The 18,933-nt window shown below is 40.5% G+C and overlaps 1 protein-coding gene across 3 annotated transcripts in view; it reads right to left on the bottom strand.

Moving 5' to 3' along the window:
- LOC138739189 (progesterone receptor-like) overlaps positions 1-18,933 on the bottom strand; it is a 290,755-nt gene that overhangs the window by 21,257 nt on the left and 250,565 nt on the right. For all 3 annotated transcript variants that reach the window (XM_069890750.1, XM_069890749.1, XM_069890748.1), the window contains one exon: positions 10,368-10,498. In XM_069890750.1, coding sequence (XP_069746851.1) covers positions 10,368-10,498 — 131 coding nt within the window. The remainder of the gene's footprint in view (positions 1-10,367; positions 10,499-18,933) is intronic.

Below are 18,933 nucleotides of genomic sequence, written 5' to 3'. Positions count from 1 at the left end.
TTTGTAGGTCAATTGGGAATAATTGGGCGGCACAGACTTGTGGGCTGAAGTGGCCTGTAACTGCTGTATGTCTTTAAAAAAGTTTGATTGTTCCACTGGTATGTCAGCCCAGCCAATATACTCCATATTCATTACTTCTTCATTAATTGTGGCCCCTTAGACACAGCATCAGGACTGACATAGACCAATATGTCAACCTATTGTACAGACTCATTATTGTTCACCCCACCTTCCCCATCTGTTCTGAGTCAATAGTGATGTGTAAATCACTGGGCGATGCCTCAACACTTCAGTGCTAAATCTGAGTTAAAGGTACATCCTCTTCCTGCTGGAGCAATCTGGCCAACCTCGAACCACATATCACTATTTAATCAACCAGATTCTTTTCCTATGTGGTGCCAGATCCACATCACCTACCACACCATCCTCTCAGGACATTAGGAATTTCAACCCAGGTCTCAGAGTTGATCACAACTGTGGATCAACTCGAGTTGCAGAACCAGTTTGTGGGTTGGAAACCAATTGCAATACAATACATAGACACTTCAGTGACATTCAACAAAACGCTCCACATGACAATAGTCTCCTGTTCATTCTTGTTGTTGCAAAATTATTTCCAAATGGAAGCAATGTTGGTGGAATGGGCTTCAACAAGATCATGGATAACATAAGAGGAACTGTTGAACAACAGAATCTCAGGGTTGTATATGATGTCATGTATGTATTTGAACTTGCTCTCAGAACTGCTCAGAACCAGCTCACTCGAGGAGACCTTAATTGACTACGCTCTTCTGATTGAACTTGGAGGCTGAACATCTGTTCTATCCTTTTAGCCATAAACAATAGCATCTGTCCAAGTACCAAATGTGCTCCAAGTGTCAACTTTTACTGTATGATCTCAGCCACTTTAGAAAAAAAATCTTTGATCACAAAGACTGCAAAGAGCTTTTTTCCTTATAAATTTGTGAGCTTGCCTGAGGGTCACTGCCAATTTCTCAGAAATCTTGGGGTCTTCTGGCATTTTGGTGAGATGTTAGTAACATGACTGGCAGCTGTAGTTCCAACCAGTCCCTCTTGAGTTGCTTACTGTTAGTACTTGGATGGGGCTCAGACTTCCAAGGACCCATTCAGTAGTCTTGCTTTATGCTTAGAGTTGGTTTGATTTTTGGAACCAAGGCAAGAACTGACTTTAAAGCTTCAAAAACAAGATATATTTCATCATGAAAAACATGGCATTCTCCATTTCCAGTACTGCTCTGCTCTTGAGCTACAACTGAGCACCATCCTTTTCTTGCAGAAAGTAGATTGTGGGAGGTGTTGTGGGTCATTTGGGAGTAATTGGGTGGCACAGACTTGTGCTCAGTAGCTGAGTATAACACTCACATATTTAATCTCCCAGCTATGGTTGCATTATAAGATACCTAAGAGCTGTTGCTATTGGATATAGTGGTCAAATTGTCATCTGTTTATAAAAATGTGCTGCAGCAAAGTTTCAACCCTTCTGTTACAACACCTCCCAAACTCATAAACCATTACTGAGAAGAATAGGGGCAACAGGTACAAGAGAACACCACAACTAAGGGTTCTCCACCAAGTTGCATACTATCCTAATCTGGAAATATGTTTCATCATTATCATAAACGAGTCTAAACCCTGGGACCCCCCACCTAACAGTATTCTGGAAGTATACACTCTACAAGGAGAATGATACAAGAATCTGCTAATTGTCACAATCTCAAGGGGAGAAAGAAACATTTCTTACTGACATTGTCAGCAATGCCCACTTCCCTTCACTGAATGATAAAGGCAACTTCCATTTGAGAGTTACTATTTAATCTGTATCCAGGCACTGCTTTTTGATCATAACAGCTTGAACACACTTTACATCATCATCCCACCTCTTTTTTTTTGCCAACTGCAGTAGATCTGTACCATTTATCTGTTAGCATAAACAATGCAAACCTTCAATATTTTTGAATAATTCTGTTAAACTGCCCCATCTCTGCTCCAATCACAAGAAATGTACTGAGCAAGTGAAAAACATCAATACTTTCAGGGGGGTGGTGAGAAATAACACACGAAGCAAGGTTTGACGGCACATATTGGTTGCTGTGGTCTGTGAAAAGACTTTGACCATCTCCGCTTTTTAATTCCTATGGTAAATTTGGAATAGTTATGTATCAATGTCCTGTGACTATGTAATGCCAAAAAAAAGCAATATCATATAGATTATTACTATTAGTCTCTTATTAGGTACCCATCTATGTTCTGAGACTTCTGGTATCTTCTAGGATTCAAGGGTGGGTCTATTTATTTATTTTTTAATTTAAATTTAAAAATTAAATTTAGACATCCAGAAAGGTAACAGGCCTTTTTAGCCTATGACCCCATGCCGCCCAAATGACCTACAACCCTTGGTACGCTTTGAACAGTAGGAGGAAACCTACAGCCTGGAGGAACACCCACACAGACATGGGGAGAATGTGCAAACCCGTATTATGCTCACGATTTGATTATATGATCAAATATCATTCTTCAGAGCAAAATACCATTGCTAATGTTCTGTTAAGATTTCCTCATGAAGTATCTGATGAAGGAAACAACAACAGAATTTCACACTGTAACTCATGGATGAAGCACAAATTGTTCCTACAAGCCAGCAAGACACACTCCTGAAATAAGTCTCCAGACACAGGCAGGGATGATGGGGCAGGCTGGGCAAGTGTCCAAATTCAAACTTACAGCTGTTCTACAAAATGAAGTTTGAACTGTCAACAGCAAAGCTGATTAAAATAATGTCATCAAGTCATTACCCAAAATATTCTCAGAAGATAGATTTTGGATGAATTACATGCAAAACATTTGGCTTTTGTTAACCTGAAAGCCTTTGCAAGAAATGCAGAGCCCCTAAGATACCACTACTGTTATGTTGATGGTTAATTCGGCCATTCCACACAATTTAACAATTCATGATGACTTGTTTCACAAATGGAACAAAAAGACGAGTGAACTCAGAGATTTTGGAGTATTTAAATGACAATGGAACATAACGACTGAAAATTTCTGGCAGAGCTTTGAGATATTAGAGCAGTTACTTATTGCAGTTCAGTTTACCTCAATTTGAATGCTTCATGCAATGTATTAGTGTAAGATATTTCTCAGGAGAATTAAACTAATCCACATTATTTATTTCATTTTCCACAGTCCAAATTGCAGAAACATGACTTGATAAATAAAGTAACACATGTTATAACTTCTTTTTTGTACAGGGTCTCAGTGGTATTATTAGAGACATATCCATTCAATTAGCCCAAAATTAGCATAATTGGAGGTTGTCACGGGGGTGGGGGGTGGGGGGTGGTCCTCCTATCCTTGCATCTGTCACAGAGTTACAATGACAAATGTTGGTATTTTTCAAGCCCTGAGTGGACAGAGAAAGAGTGAAGAGGAAGGGGACAGTGGGGAAGAGAAATGTGAAAGGTTCTTGGGTCCTTCTGGATGCAGCCATGACCCTTTTAACCACCTGTAGTTTAGTGTCTAAGAAGTGTTTTAATAAAAAAAAACAGTTCATCAATGGCACAAGGCAGTTGATTTAGTTTTGTCTACTTCCAGGCTGCTGTTCACTTCTACCTCAATGCATAGACCTCTCTGCCAAGTCGCAAATCAGCCAGGAAAACATTGATTTTCACTTCATCTGCTGCCTTTGTATATTATGTCCCTGCTATTTTCCATGGGTTCCTTCCTTCTTCCAGGATCACCTCAGTGTGCATTCAGTACAAGCCCCATCAATTGCTTTGAAGTATTTTTTAAATTAAAGAAGGTCTGTAGAATATTCAGGGATTCAGGGATTCTTTTTTATCATTCAACCTCAGACTGTTTGACAGAGTGATTTGTGCATGGGACTGAAGCCTCGAAGAAGCAAGTATTTCAAGATTTAATGCCGGCAAATTTATTGTTCCACACCACAGTATATTTGCCAATGGATTACACAGTGGCAGAACTGCTTGTGTAGCCTTGACTGAACATAGTGGAGCTTTGTATGATTTGAAGGAGGCCGTGGTGAGAAAGCAATTGAAACAAAAGTCATCAGCAAGAGGTAAAAAGAAGCAATTCAGACAAGGTAAAAGAGAGAGAGAAAAAAAGTCTGGAGCCAAGTGAGCAAAAATGAGACACAAAAAGGGATAAAAGGGAACAATTCCCCAGAACAGTATCTGGAATATTTTAGAAATAAGGTTAGAACTGTTCATGGCAGTTAGATTATCATTGCTAGAAGGATAGTTAATAGGAATGAAAGCATGAAATGTCTAGTTATGAGGTGGATATAACCAACTGCAATTTAAATGCCACATAGCAACATTGAGGCATACTCTGCATTTCAAAAAAAAAATCAGTGCAATGTCAGCTCAGCTGAGAATCTCTCGGTATCTAAGCAAGTAAGTTAACAGACTGAATCAGTATTGGGTATACATATATCAGAAATACATACATTATTCAAAGAAGGAAAGCAGTGCAGTGTATTTGTTTTTAATATTGTAAATAAGATTCATGACTGTGCAATTAAAAAAAGAATCACTGTGATGTAAGTATCAAGAGATAAGTTGGTCTGTAACAAATGCCTGCACTTGTCCCTAAGTTTCTGATTTCTTGCAGCATATGTATGCAGCTAGAGCTCCCAGCCTCGTTCACAACTGATGCACAAAGGAAGCAGAAAAATCAAGGAATCTGTTTGTTCCACAAGAATCATGACACATCTAGCTCCACGTTCGACCCTCCAAATGAGCTGACATTATAAAATCTTCTTCAACATTGAGTAAAGAAGTACTTTCAGTTAATTTTATTACATTTATGTTTAAACAATCCTATTTATTTCTACAGACCTTCTTTAATTTAAAAAAAAAACTTCAAAGCAATTGATGGGGCTTGTTCTGAATGCCCACTGAGGTGATCCTGGAAGAAGGAAGGAACCCATGGAAAATAGCAGGGACATAATATACAAAGGCAGCAGATGAAGTGAAAATCAATGTTTTCCTGGCTGATTTGCGACTTGGCAGAGAGGTCTATGCATTGAGGTAGAAGTGAACAGCAGCCTGGAAGTAGACAAAACTAAATCAACTGCCTTGTGCCATTGATGAACTGTTTTTATTTAAATTAAAACACTTCTTGGACACTAAACTACAGGTGGTTAAAAGGGTCATGGCTGCATCCAGAAGGACCCAAGAACCTTTCACATTTCTCTTCCCCACTGTCCCCTTCCTCTTCACTCTTTCTCTGACCACTCAGGGCTTGAAAAATACCAACATTTGTAATTGTAACTCTGTGACAGATGCAAGGATAGGAGGACCACCCCCACCCCCCAGACAACCTCCAATTATGCTAATTTTGGGCTAATTGAATGGATATGTCACTAATAATACCACTGAGACTCTGTACAAAAAAAAAGTTATAACATGTGTTACTTTATTTATCAAGTCATGTTTCTGCAATTTGGACTGTGGAAAATGAGATAAATAATGTGGAATAGTTTAATTCTCCTGAGAAATATCTTACACTAATACTTAGCAAGACTAAACAAAAAATTAGTGGAAACAAGAAAAGTAGCTTTTCAATAATTGGATTCCATCAATTTAGACAACTTCTGTTCTAAATTCTTATTGTCCTGACAATTACATTGTTAGATCGGACTTCCAGGAATTGTCGTTCCTATGCCTTAAAGACCCTCTTCAAATGCACACAACAACATTGTTATAGGAGTTTAGTATCCAACATGTATCATAAAGGTGAATAAATAAATATGATCATTGCAACTTATAACATCCTTCAGAAAATTCATTCTCACTTAACAGCCAAAGGGAAAGTATGTTGCATCTTACAAAACAACCTGATTAATGAGCTGGTTGGAAGTAAGTTCAGAAAAGTTGTATATTGTTGATAATATACAACTTATTGTATATAATATTGTTGATAAAATGTAACTGATATTGGTTAAACCTATTCTTTTAAGGATTACAGGAAGTTTTTTTGTGTGTATTTATAACTGTCTATACTTCTTAGAGGAAAGTGCAAACATGAGAATGAGGGAATACAGATGAGAAACAGTGCAGAAAGATATAGATAAATAGAATCCATAAACATCAGAGGGTCAGCTGGAACACAGAAAAAGAGCCAGTGATAAGATAAAACAAAACAGTTATAACTCATTTCTGAATCCTCAAGTAATATATTATACATTATATCTGAGCATCATTTTTCAGGTTCTGAAGATTAAACCCCCTTTTTTCTGATCCCAGAGATTAACAAATTGTTCTTGCAATTTTTCCAGTGTGTAAATAATTTTCAATTCCTTATTGTCCGATCCCATAACTATGATCTAGACCAGTGGTTCCCAACTTTTTTTATGACCCGCACCCCTAAAAATTTTTAATATGTTCTTGCACCCCTTAAAGTAATAATTTATTTAACAATAAAGGTGAAGGTGACCAAAACAAATTTGTATAATCAATTTTTAATAATATATAAACAAAAATGAAACATATGGAAAAGAAAAATATTACCACAAATTAAAAGTTGCATAAACCCTACAAAATATTAAATTTTCATCCATGCATGAAATGTCTTTAAAAAAATTAAAGGACTAAGGTTCAAATGTTCATAAGCCAATTTAAATTTAATGACTCTTTTGTTCCTGTTTATTTCAAAACGTGGCACTTTGTTGCTGATGGCAATCCCCGTGTCTGCCTGTGCACCCCAGCAATTTCTGGATTTTGTCTTGATTGACAAAAGGGCACTAAATCCAGACTCGCAGAAGTATGTCGTCGTGAATGGGATGAGCACAGTTAGTGCTTTTTCACAAAGTCTTGGAAACATGTCCATTGCCGAACACCAATATTGTTCCAAAGTTTTGCGTTCAAACTGCATTTCAAGAACACGATTTGTGCGCAGTTCAATAAGATCTTCCTTCAGCTCTTCATCATCCGACATAATATCCAAATTGAAGGAGTATGGATTTATAAAAAAAACTGAAATGTTATCTCACATTCCCCTGGAATGCTATCTCGAAACCCTGATCTAGACAGTATTCCATAAAGCTTTAAGTCTTCTACAGACCTGTATTATTTTGGCTTTATTAACACTTCATTAACTTTATATATGCTTCACTATCCAGGCAATTCACCATGAAGAGCTTGTTATTCTCTTTCATTCCTCCTGCCTCAATCCCAGTCAAAAAGACACCTATCTCAACCTTCCAATGTCGGACTGAATAACTTATCTTACTTTAATGACAATAAGGTAAGATAATAAGTTACTGTTGCTGTTTACCTCTCTTCAGAACAACAGAGTAATCTGATGCAGCTTTGTATCTCCCCAGCCCCAAAATCTGCAATTGTTTTGGATCCTGATATCACCTGCAGCCAGACAATTCCATTCAATGAAGGAGATGTAGTGATTATGCAGGAAGACCATGCTTTTGACAAACCATAAATATCCTCTACAGATACCATTCCTGTTCATGCAATGTTTCCCATCACTGCATGACCAAATTCTAAATAAAAATCAAGAACAATATAAAAAGACTATCAAATTTCATTCTCTCACACAAAAATCTATTCTGATGGGTGGTATACTCGGTTAGGAGGACAAAAGCACAGGGCGTGAAGCATGTAGACATCCAGTGTCCAAGAAACACATAAGGCACAAACCTCCTGTTTATTGAAAACATCTATATGAGGTACTGCCTCAAAGGGCCTCCTGTGAGATCAAACACAGATTGCATGATCTTTTCATTGAAACCTGCACTCGGTCTATGGGTGTGAACTTGAACTCCCAGTAGCCAACCGTTTTAGTTCCCTTCACCATTCCAACACCAATCCATTGCCAGGGTGAGACGAAACTTTGTGAACAATACATCTTATTTTTCATGGACAGTCTTAAACCCAATGCATGAACATCAATTTTTCTAATTTTAGGTATTCACTCCTCCCCCTCTATTTGATTCCACTATTTGCATTTCTTCTTTATCTACTTCTGTTCTTATGTTTCTCTCTAACTTCCGCTGGCACTTCCCATTGGTATCTCCTTCTACGTGTCTCACCACCTCTTCCACATTCTGTCCAATACCTCTTAGCCCCTGCCCAACTTCCTTCCTCCTTCACATATTTAAATTATCCCTTCTTACTTTAGTCATGATAAGGGGTTCCAACCCGAAAAGTTGACTAACCATTTCTGCCCATGGATGCCGCCTAATCTGCTGAGTTCCTTTACCTTCTCACTGTTTGCTCAAAGTTCCAGCTTCTACAGTTTGTTTTGGGCTTTTTGAAGTGGAAAGCAAACAGGGCTTTGAGTTTGCTGCAATTTTTCATCTATTTATGAAAGAATACAATCATGTGCCCTGGCAAACAGCTTACACACCTAATGTTTCCTTTGCTTTCCTAAAACTATTTAAAAAAAAGTGTAATATTTTCAAGCAGAAGGAGCAGTGCAAACACATCCTTCGTATCCTTTTCCAACAGTTAGAAGAGATTTTTGTACACTATCCTTGCAAAACTGCCACACAATTCTCTTCACTGATGGGATAAATTCCAACACCTGAATATTGTAGCTATCTCACAGTAGTGGGCAATTTTCTTCATTTTTTTCCCCTGAAGAAGACAAAATAATTACAAGTTTTAAGCAAAAGGGGATGGATGTCTCTATTTTCTGTTCTCTTCTATTTATGTTTGATGAGACAATGAGCAACAGCTTGAAATCTAACATTGAACTTACATTTGGAGTAATCAAGATTCAAGACTGAATCGAACAACTGACCTGTAGGTATGTGGGGAATTAAAGGCAGCTATACCATTTACTATGATGGGAAAAAATAGATTCAGACTTGCTTCATTTGTGCAGTAATGCTTTTTGTTATACAGTACATGTAGCAGAATTGCACAAGAGGAATGTTTGAATGTAAAGCTCAGTCCAATCATCCATGGTACAAGATGAGTGATCTATCACTGGATTCTGGCAATGCCTAACTGAGTAAAACTGATAAATTATTCTTAAATTAAAAGAGTATTATTTGCAAACAATATTGTTTTCAGAATGCATGAGATATAAATAACCATATAACCATACACAGCCCTACTAGTCCATGCCGAACATTATCTCCCACCGAGTCCCACTGACTCACATCAAAATAATTTTCCTGATTTCTATAATCTGATAAACTTTGATGTGGGACATTATACTGTGCCATTGAATCAAAAGACTTCTTGAGGATGTTATTTAACTGAAAAATAGAATACAATTTAAAGGAGTTGATGATTGGCCAATAAAACAGAAAAAAAGTTGACTTAGAATAATTATATTCATTTAATTATTTGCAATACTAGACAGTTTTTAGGCAAAAAAAGACACTGAAACATTGTTCAATGTTCAGGAATAGTTGCAACGATTCAACCATCAGAACAACACTCATTTAGTCTCTTTCTTTGCTCATTATTTAGTACTGAATATTTATATTTCTGTGTCTGCATAGTCATTTGTTTACATCTCTTTCTTTTGATTGCATTTTTTCCTTTTGTATAGATTTCCTTCTTCTTGAGTACAGTTTACAGTTACTGGCAATTAGAAAATCTGCCTGGCCTGCAGGTTAAAGTATCTCAGGATTGTTTATGAAGTCATGTATGTACTCGGACAATAAATTTGAACTTTGACTTTTGTCCTACTCACCTGCAAATAAACAACAACACAGAGGGCAATTAACTCATTAGCCTGTACCTTTTGGGAATGTAGAAAAAAAACCTGGTGCAGTTACATTGAGTGGTGTACCACCGGAATGAAGCCATGCCCTTAATTATTGAATATCTTTTCTACATCTGTTAAGGTAATGATTGAGCAGTGATGTGGTGCTAATTACTGAGACCTACAGATGTTTTCAGCTGACTGGCCCCCACAATATCAGAATTGTAATAGTGCAACTAAAATATTTCAAAATGCTTCAAAATCAAAGGATAATTGATACTAATAGAAGGACAGTTAAAAGAGCATTATAATATTGCACTTCTAAAGATTTACGGGAAAATAATTCACAAGATGTTGGAACTTCTGATGCGTCCATTCCAATATTCAAGTGATATGCCATAGACAAGGACCAGTCAAGTATCATTCCCAGATTGGGCTTTTATTAACAGATGAAAAGCCACCTCTAAACTGGCCAGTGGGAAAAGGTTCTCCATCTGTAGTATACTGGGTGGTGTGTCTCTACAGCCATAGCCAATAGCAAGCAGTCAGTATAATAGCCCCCCCCCCCCCCACATTACATAATCACAACAATACAATATATGAGTTTTAACACTGGATATTTAGCTTTGCAGTAAATTTTCACTCACTTGTATTAAAGAGTATTAAGGTTTTCATGCATAAAAATTCCTCTTGAGTCACTTGAAGATGAATAAATTCTTGTGAAATTTGACACATTGCTATACACAGCTCATACATTGCCGACTTCTGCATTCGTTGCCTGAAAGAGAAAGTTGTCCAAGTCACCTTCAAATAAAATGTGCACACTGCTCCTAACACTGATCTTCTCCATCATTCATTCCATTGGAAAACTCATTCCAGCCACTTGCTTAGTCTTCCAGCCAGGGAATTCTCAGCCTTTTTACTTAGGCCTTCTAAATTTAGGGATTCTGCTCCTTTTGCCCATGTGGCAATTGTGCTCTGGAAGATCTACGTGAGGAGTAAACCATGAATAAAGCAGCTCTTACGGCACTTTTCTCATTCCCATTTACTCCCTGTAAAACTTGCCACAATATCAGAATGAGGGATGTTAAAAGTCAGCTTGTTAAGATCTGATGACTACTGCATTTTAAAGATGTTGAGAGTTCTTCAAAGTTTAGTTTCCTGAGATGTCATAGTTTGACAGTGTGGAGATAGAGCAGATGGAAGTGCAATTCTTTTTGAGGAATTAACCAAATTTTCTTTGAAGTCTCCAGTGCCAATTCAGTATGTTCAAAATCCTGAAGATGCCAGATTATTTACTGTGATTACAGACTTCTGAAGATTTCTATTACCAAATGATTTCAACATTTATTTCATTGCTACTGCTTGTGTAACCAGGATCGTAGTAACTGCACAGACTTCAATCGTGCTCTACACCTATTGTTCATTCTAGCTGGCTAAGATCCTCAAAAGCTACACACCAATCCTAAAGCCCTTTAATGTGAAGATAGCACCCAAGATGAATGTAAGATGAAGATTTTGCGATTGCCCTGAAAGTAACAGGCCTTCGTATGCATATCTATGTCTCTTTGAAGACCAACTTCACTCACATTGATGGAATTGAATTTCTTATCATTTAAAAAAAAAACTTAGGTGGGCATAGTTAACTGTGGTTGTCTAACAATAACTGAAAATATGAGTGTGGTGAATGTCTGCCAAGCTGCCTGTCTCCTCTCTGACAAGCCTTGATGTACTAACATTGGCTGTGCATTATCTCTACTGTTGAGGACACTCCCCTTGGGTATAACTGTGTATGCACCTATTGTCTTTCATTATGGTACCATGAGTTTCTGCTGATAAAAGCCATGATTATTGTTTGACCACATCGTCTTTGGCTACTTCATCAACTGGCACTTCAATTTTATAAGCAGAAACGGACGCAGCACTCAAGCCAGAGCAGCTGATCATCGACCAGTCTGCCCCGAGGGCCAGAGACATTTTTAACCACTGGATTGCTTGTTTCAATTACTACATGGCTCAAAACAACGTGGTCGATGAGGCGACACAGTGGGGCCACCTGAACTCTCTGCTGGGTGAGGTCCCTTTCGCCGTAACGCAAGGAGCTACCACTCTGGCTATAGCCCGGGAACGTCTGACTGCTTACTATGCAGGGCCACGGAATGTGGTGCTTGCTCGACACTAGTTGCTGACTAGACACCAGAAACCCAGGAAAGTGATGCTGCCTACGCACTGGCCCTCGACTCGCTGGCAAACGAATGTGATGTCAGGATAGTTCATGTGCAACAACACCGCAATGCCTTGAAGCTGGATGCTTTTGTCAATGGGATTGACTCCAGTTACATCCGACAGAGGCTGCTGGAGGCGGAGCCCTTAGCCTATGACCGGGCAGTCACTCTAGCCAAAACACTGAGAAGTACCATGTGGTCCAGTGAAATGCTAGAAACCGAAAAGGAAACATCCTGGAGTGCTGGAACCCCAAAGGAAAGAAAGGGGTGTACTCCTGAAAAATGCTACTTCTGTGATAAGAGCTGGCACCCCAGACAGAAGTGCCCAGCTTGATTTGCTACCTGCAGCTATTGTGTAAAACTCGGCCACTTCACTAAAACGTGTAAGGCAAAAAGTACTCCCACTGATAAGAAGAAGAAGCACCGAGAAAATGCATCCTGGAGCTGCAGGAATGGAAGACAACTGTTAAAAGGGGGTATCTTCAGACGAGCAGGCTGAATCGACTTCAAGTGATGGCGAGGTGAGATCCCCTGTGATAGCTCAATTGACTGTAAAGCTTGGGGGATGTTACGGTCTGGAACGGTCAACTATGAAGGGGGAGGTGAATGGTGAGACTCTTGATTGCCTAATAGACTCGGGGAGTACTGACAGCTACATCCACGAGAGAGTTGCCAAAGCCTTAAATTTGAGGAGATATCCAGCAAACCGAAAGATATCGATGGCTTGTAGTGAACTTACAAAAACTGTATGGGACAAGTGTAAAGTTACTTTAAATTTGCAGGGACATTACCTTGCTGATGTGTAGCTCTTTATTATGCCAGAGATCTGCGCCCCTGTGTTACTGGGGTTAGATATTCAATCTCAGATGAACAGTGTAGTGTTAAATTTCGGTGGGCCACCACCCATACTTACCATCCTCCGTGCTAGTTATCGCCGTCTGTCCGCATTAAAGAACAAAGCTCCTTCCCTTTTCAGTGATTTATCCCCTGAGAGTCAGCCGATTGCCACTAAGAGCTGTTCTTACAGCAAAGAGGATCATGTGTTTATCAAAGTGGAGACCCAGAGACTGCTTAAAGAGGGAATAATTGAACCTAGTAAGAGTCCGTGGCGGGCCCAAGTGGTAGTTGTAAAAAATCACACTAAGAGATGACTGGCTATTGACTATAGCCAGACAATCAACCATTAAACAAATCTGAATGCCTACCTCCTGCCACGCATCAATGAATTGATTAATCAGATAGCGTAATACAAAGTGTACTCCACTATTGACCTCAAAGCAGCTTATCACCAAATCCCCATTAAGAAAAGGGAACAGCCCTATACAGCCTTTGAGGCTGATGGGGGGGTTATACCAGTTTAAAAGGGTACCTGAGGGTCACTAATGGAGTGTCCGTGTTTCAGAGGGAAATGGATAAGATTGTTAGGACGAATGAGTTACAGGGTACGTTTCCCTATCTGGACAATGTCACTATCTGTGGAAAAACACAGGCTGAGCACGACAACAACTTAAAAGAAATTTTTAGCAACAGCTACAGAATGCAACCTTACACTTAACGAGGGCAAATGTGTGTTCAATGCAACAGAGCTACCCATTCTGGGCTACATTGTCCGCAAGGGCGAAATCTGCCCCAACCCAGAAAGAATGGCCCACCTTAAGAAGTTACCACCCCCAGACTCAGCAAAAGCCCTTAAAACGTGTATGGGATTCTTTTCCTACTACTGCAAATGGGTTCTGGACTACGCCACAAAGGCACACCCTCTGTTTGACACTAAATCTTTTCCTCTCTCTCCAATGGCCTTGAAGGCTTTCGAGAGAATTAAAGCTGATATTGCCAAAGCTGCACTCTTGTCCATTGACGAGGATGTCCCATTCCAAGTGGAAATTGATGCCTCAGATTGTGCCTTGGCAGGAACCCTTAATTAAAAGGGCAGACTTGTGGCATTTTTCTCCCGCACGTCACGCAGACCTGAACTTAAACATCCTCTCATTGAAAAAGAAGCCCAGGGCATTATTGAAGCTGTTCGCTACTGGAGACACTTTATAGCTGGCAGAAAATATACTCTTGTCACTGATCAGTAATCTGTAGCCTACATGTTCAGTACTAAACACAAAAGTAAAATCAAGAACGATAAGATAGCACGCTGGCGAATAGATCTCTCAACTTATAATTATGAGATCCAGTACAGACTGGGCAGGTTAAATAATCCCTCTGACACATTGTCACGATCTGTTGCTGGTGCTCAGCTGGAGGGGTTAAAAGAGATCCATAGCAGACTGTGCCACCCAGGAGTCATGAGGTTCTTCCACTACATAAGGGCTATCAACCTTCCTTACTCTCTGGAAGAAGTCAGGAAACTGACTAAAAGCTGTCCCGTTTGTGCAGAATGCAAACCGCAATGCTTCAAAGCTCCGGAGGCCACTCTCATCAAGGCAACCCGACCTTTTGAGAGGATTAGCTTAGATTTTAAAGGACCAATAAACTTCCAACAAAAAAAATGTATATTTTCTTACTGTAATTGATGAATATTCCAGGTTTCCCTTTGCGATATCCTGCCCGGGCATCTCATCAGTGTCTGTCATTAAGACACTTGACAGGATTTTCAGCATTTTTGGTTTTCCCAATTACATTCATACTGATAGGGGCTCAGCATTCATGAGCACTGAACTGCGGTGAGCCCTGCTACGGAAGGGGATTGCCACCAGCCGTACCATGAGCTACTACCCGCAGCGCAATGGGCAGGTTGAAAGGGCTAATGCTACAGTCTGGAAGACTGTTAATCTTGCTTTAAAAACACATGGTTACCCTGTTACCCGGTGCCAGGAGGTGCTGCCTGAGATGTTACATTCTATTCAGTCATTATTGTGTACTGCAACAAATCAAACACCTCATGAACGTATGTTTGCCTTTCCTAGGAAATCAGGAACTGTGATGGACTGGCCAGCCTGTTTATCTGAACCTGGAACCATGCTGCTGAAGAGCCATGTTCGGGTGCATAAAACAGACCCACTCGTCCAACCAGTTCTGCTACTGCATACCAACCCCAACTCTGCTCATGTTAAGTTCCCAGATGGGAGTACTGACACTGCTGACACTGTACCCCTAAGAGATGTGGCCTTGCCTGGTTCGCCCCTTCCTCACACCCCTACTCAGAGTGAGCCTGAGAGACTGGGCTCACCTCCCCCCACCCTCAGCCTGTGACCCCGAGTAAGCTTTCAGATGGCAATGCTGAGGCTCCGCTGCCTCACGCTGGTGATTTTGGAATAGGTCCCGAAGTCAGTCCTTCCCACACTCCAGACCCAGGAACTGTAACAGTTCCCAAGGTTGCAAAGGAGCCACCTGTTTTGAGAAGAAGCACCAGAATTCGTAAACAACCTGAAAGGCTGACATATTCATAAAACATCTCATTATATTTCAATTGCTTGCTAGATACTGGCATATTTTGGCTGTTAGAGTATTCTCAATGCCAAACATGGTATCCATGTATCGCTTGCTTCAGTCTTTCCTAGCAGCTGTCCTTTTGATTTTAACCTTTTTCTGCCAGCGGGAGACTGTGGTGAATATCTGCCAAGCTGCCTGTCTCCCCTCTGGCGAGTCTTGCTGTACTAACATTGGTTGTGCATTATCTCTACTATTAAGGACACTCCCCTGTGTATGCACCTATTGTCTTTCATTATTGTACCATAAGTTTCTGCTAATAAAAGCCATGATTATTGTTTGACCACATCGTCTTTCTCCACTTCATCAACTGGCACTTCAATGTACAGCACGTAAAGACCAAAGCACACATTTGCCATGCTGGCTATTCTTTATAAAATTGATGGAAGCATTATCTTTGATAGAATGTCTGATCAACATTCTGATTTTCCCAGCTATTTCCAGTGAATGTCATGGTTATTCCTTATAGAGGTAGCTTGTCTCTTCAAGTCGCAGAAGTGTTACATTACAGTGGATTGAGATGGAATCTGAACCAGGATCCAAGGTCAGGTGAGTGTTTAGCTTTGGATACACAAGTGGCTGCAGATGCTGGAATTAAAAATCAAGGTGCTGGAGGAACTTAGTAGATCAGGCAACATCTGTGGAGGCTGAAGGACATTCAACATTTTGAGTTAACACCCTGCATCAGGACTGAGACGAGAGGAATATCCAGTATAAAGAGATGAGGAGAGGGGTGAAGCAGGGGCTGGTAAACAATAGGTGGAGCTGGTTGAGGAGGGATACAGTGGGCAGATCGGGCCAAGTAGACTGAGAGGAGGTTGCAGGTAGATTAAGAGGCTAGAAGGTGAAAACAACAAGGTACTGCAGATTCTGAAATGTTATAAGTAAGGAACATGAAAAGTAGAACCAGACAAGGGAGGGGTGGTTGGCAGATGGATCATGTGGTGGAAGGGTTTGGAGAGGCAGTGGGTTAAGGGTGTGGATGGCAGGCAGATGGAACCAATCGAGGAAGAGTTAGGAAATCCAAAGGATTAAGTGTCCAGTTGATAGGCAGGTGGAACCAGCTGGGAGTGGTGAAAGAAAATGGGTAACGTATGAGGGAGTGCTGGGTTGAATTTTGTTATACACCACTGGCAAGGACAACTTCTCTAATCAGAATAGTTGTGAGCACAGCCATAAAGAAGCCAAAATTGAAAGAGTCCTTCATTCAGATCTACTAGTGAATGGTTCAGCAAGGAGTTTTTTAAAGATACCTTGCTCTGCAAGTCTCGTAGCTCTGTAGATCTACTAGTGAATGGTTCAGCAAGGAGTTTTTTAACGATACCTTGCTCTGCAAGTCTCGTAGCTCTGCAGATCTACTAGTGAACGCTTCAGCAAGGAGTTTTTTTTAAGATACCTTGCTCTGCAAGTCTCGTAGCTCTGCAGATCTACTAGTGAACGGTTCAGCAAGGAGTTTTTTTTTAAGATACCTTGCTCTGCAAGTCTCGTAGCTCTGTAGATCTACTAGTGAATGGTTCAGCAAGGAGTTTTTTAAAGATACCTTGCTCTGCAAGTCTCGTAGCTCTGCAGATCTACCAGTAAATGGTTCAGCAAGGAGTTTTTTTTTAAGATACCTTGCTCTGCAAGTCTCGTAGCTCTGCAAAAGGATTGACCTCCATTCAAAAGGTAGGATTTCATGAAAAATCAATCTGAACTGTATCATATCTGTCCTTGGTTGAGCAACAGGTGAGTTTAGATCAAATGTTGAGTACACTCTCATTCTAATGTGGAGTTAGAAGAGGAAAATTACTCTGGGGACATTGACACTTGATTTCATGAAGCTGTGATGTGCTACAAAAGGGGATCTGATAGAGGTGTTTAAAACCATGAAAGCAAAGGCAGAGTGAATAGAGAGGAATTAAACAAATTCTGCAGATGCTGTGATTGTAGTTCACACAAAAATACTGAAGAAACTCAGAGCCATGCAGTACCTTTATGTACCAACATTTTGGGCCTGAGCCCTTCAATAAGGTATGAACAGAAAGCAGGCAGGTGCCTGAATAAAATGGTGAGGTAAAGGGGCAGGGGAAGGAGAACAGGCAGATATGGGTGGGAGGGCACAATAGAATAATACTGAGAAGTGATAGGTGGAAGGGATAGCTCTCTGAATGGTGAGAGAAGGGGGTAGAGAACTGGAAGGGGAGACAGAGGGATGAGGAAGAGAGGAAGTCAGGAGAGTGGCCCAACTGAAAGAGAAGTTGATGTTAATGCCATCCAGTTGGAGAGTGCCCAGATGAAATATTAGGTGTGGCTCCACTAATTTGTGGGAGGCCTTGGTTTGGCAATGCATGAGACCATGTACAGTCACATCAGTACTGAAGTGGGAGACAGAATTGAAATGGTTGGCCACTGGAAGGTCCCCACTATTGCAACGAACAGAGCAAAGAACTTCAGTGAAATGATCTCCCAGTCTGTGTCCAGTTTCTCTGAAAGGAGAACCACAAAGGGAGCACCAGATGAAGTAGATGACCCCTGCAGATTCACAAGTGAAGTGTTGCTTAATTTGGAAGACAATTTGGGACACTGAGTGGTGGTGAGGGAGGAGGTGTGATTGCAAATGTAGCAGTTCTTGCAAACACAGGGGTAGGTACTAAGGAGGAGATTAGTGGGAAAGGATGACAGAATGATGGAGTCATATATGGAGTGGTTGATGTGGAAGACAGAGAGGGGAGGATGAGGAAGATGAGTCTGGTGATGGGATCATAAGGTAGGTGACGGAAATTGCAGAGGATAATATGTTGGTTGTGGAGGATAATGGGGTGGTAGGTGAGGTCAAGGGGAATCTTGTTCTTGTTGCATCAAGTGTAGAGGGGGCCAGGTCCGATGAGGAGGAGATGCAGTTACGGGGTGAGTTCATACTGGTAGAGTTGATGCCACATTTTTGGAGAAGGAGGTTATCTTGGATGATCTGCAATAGAAGACCTCATCCTGGGAGTAGGTGCAAAGGAGATGGTGGAAATGGAAGGCCTCATCCTGAAAGCAGATGCAACAGAGATGGAGGACGACATTGACAACTATGTTGGTGCTGCCTCAATCACCCATGATGAACTCATCAATTTTATCCACTTTGATGCTAACTTTCTCGCTGATCTCAAATTCACTTAGTCCATCTCTGGAATCACTCTCCCTTTCTCAATCTCTCTGCATCCATCTCAGGAGACAATCTTTTAACAGAAATTTTCTACAAAGCTACCAACTTCCACAATTACCTCAACTATACCTCTTCACACCCTGTTCCCTGTGAGGATTCTGTTTTTTTTTTTCTTAATTCCTTCTTCTCTGTCACTTCTGTCCCAGGATCTGTTTCCCCTCATATGAGATGTCCTCCGCTTCAACATTTCTGACACTGACCGGAATTATAGTCAATAAAGCCATGTTGCCCTTGACATCTCATCATTGATTTTCTTTCATGCTGCAAGTGCTCTTGAAGGCACAGTGAAGCATAGGCTCATAGGCCTTATAGAAATCACAGCATGTTTGTTCACTGATTATAAAAAGATTCAGCAATGGT

Source organism: Narcine bancroftii, chromosome 7 (assembly GCF_036971445.1).
Source record: "Narcine bancroftii isolate sNarBan1 chromosome 7, sNarBan1.hap1, whole genome shotgun sequence".
NCBI lineage: Eukaryota > Metazoa > Chordata > Chondrichthyes > Torpediniformes > Narcinidae > Narcine > Narcine bancroftii.
This window is presented reverse-complemented; position numbering and strand designations above follow the sequence as displayed.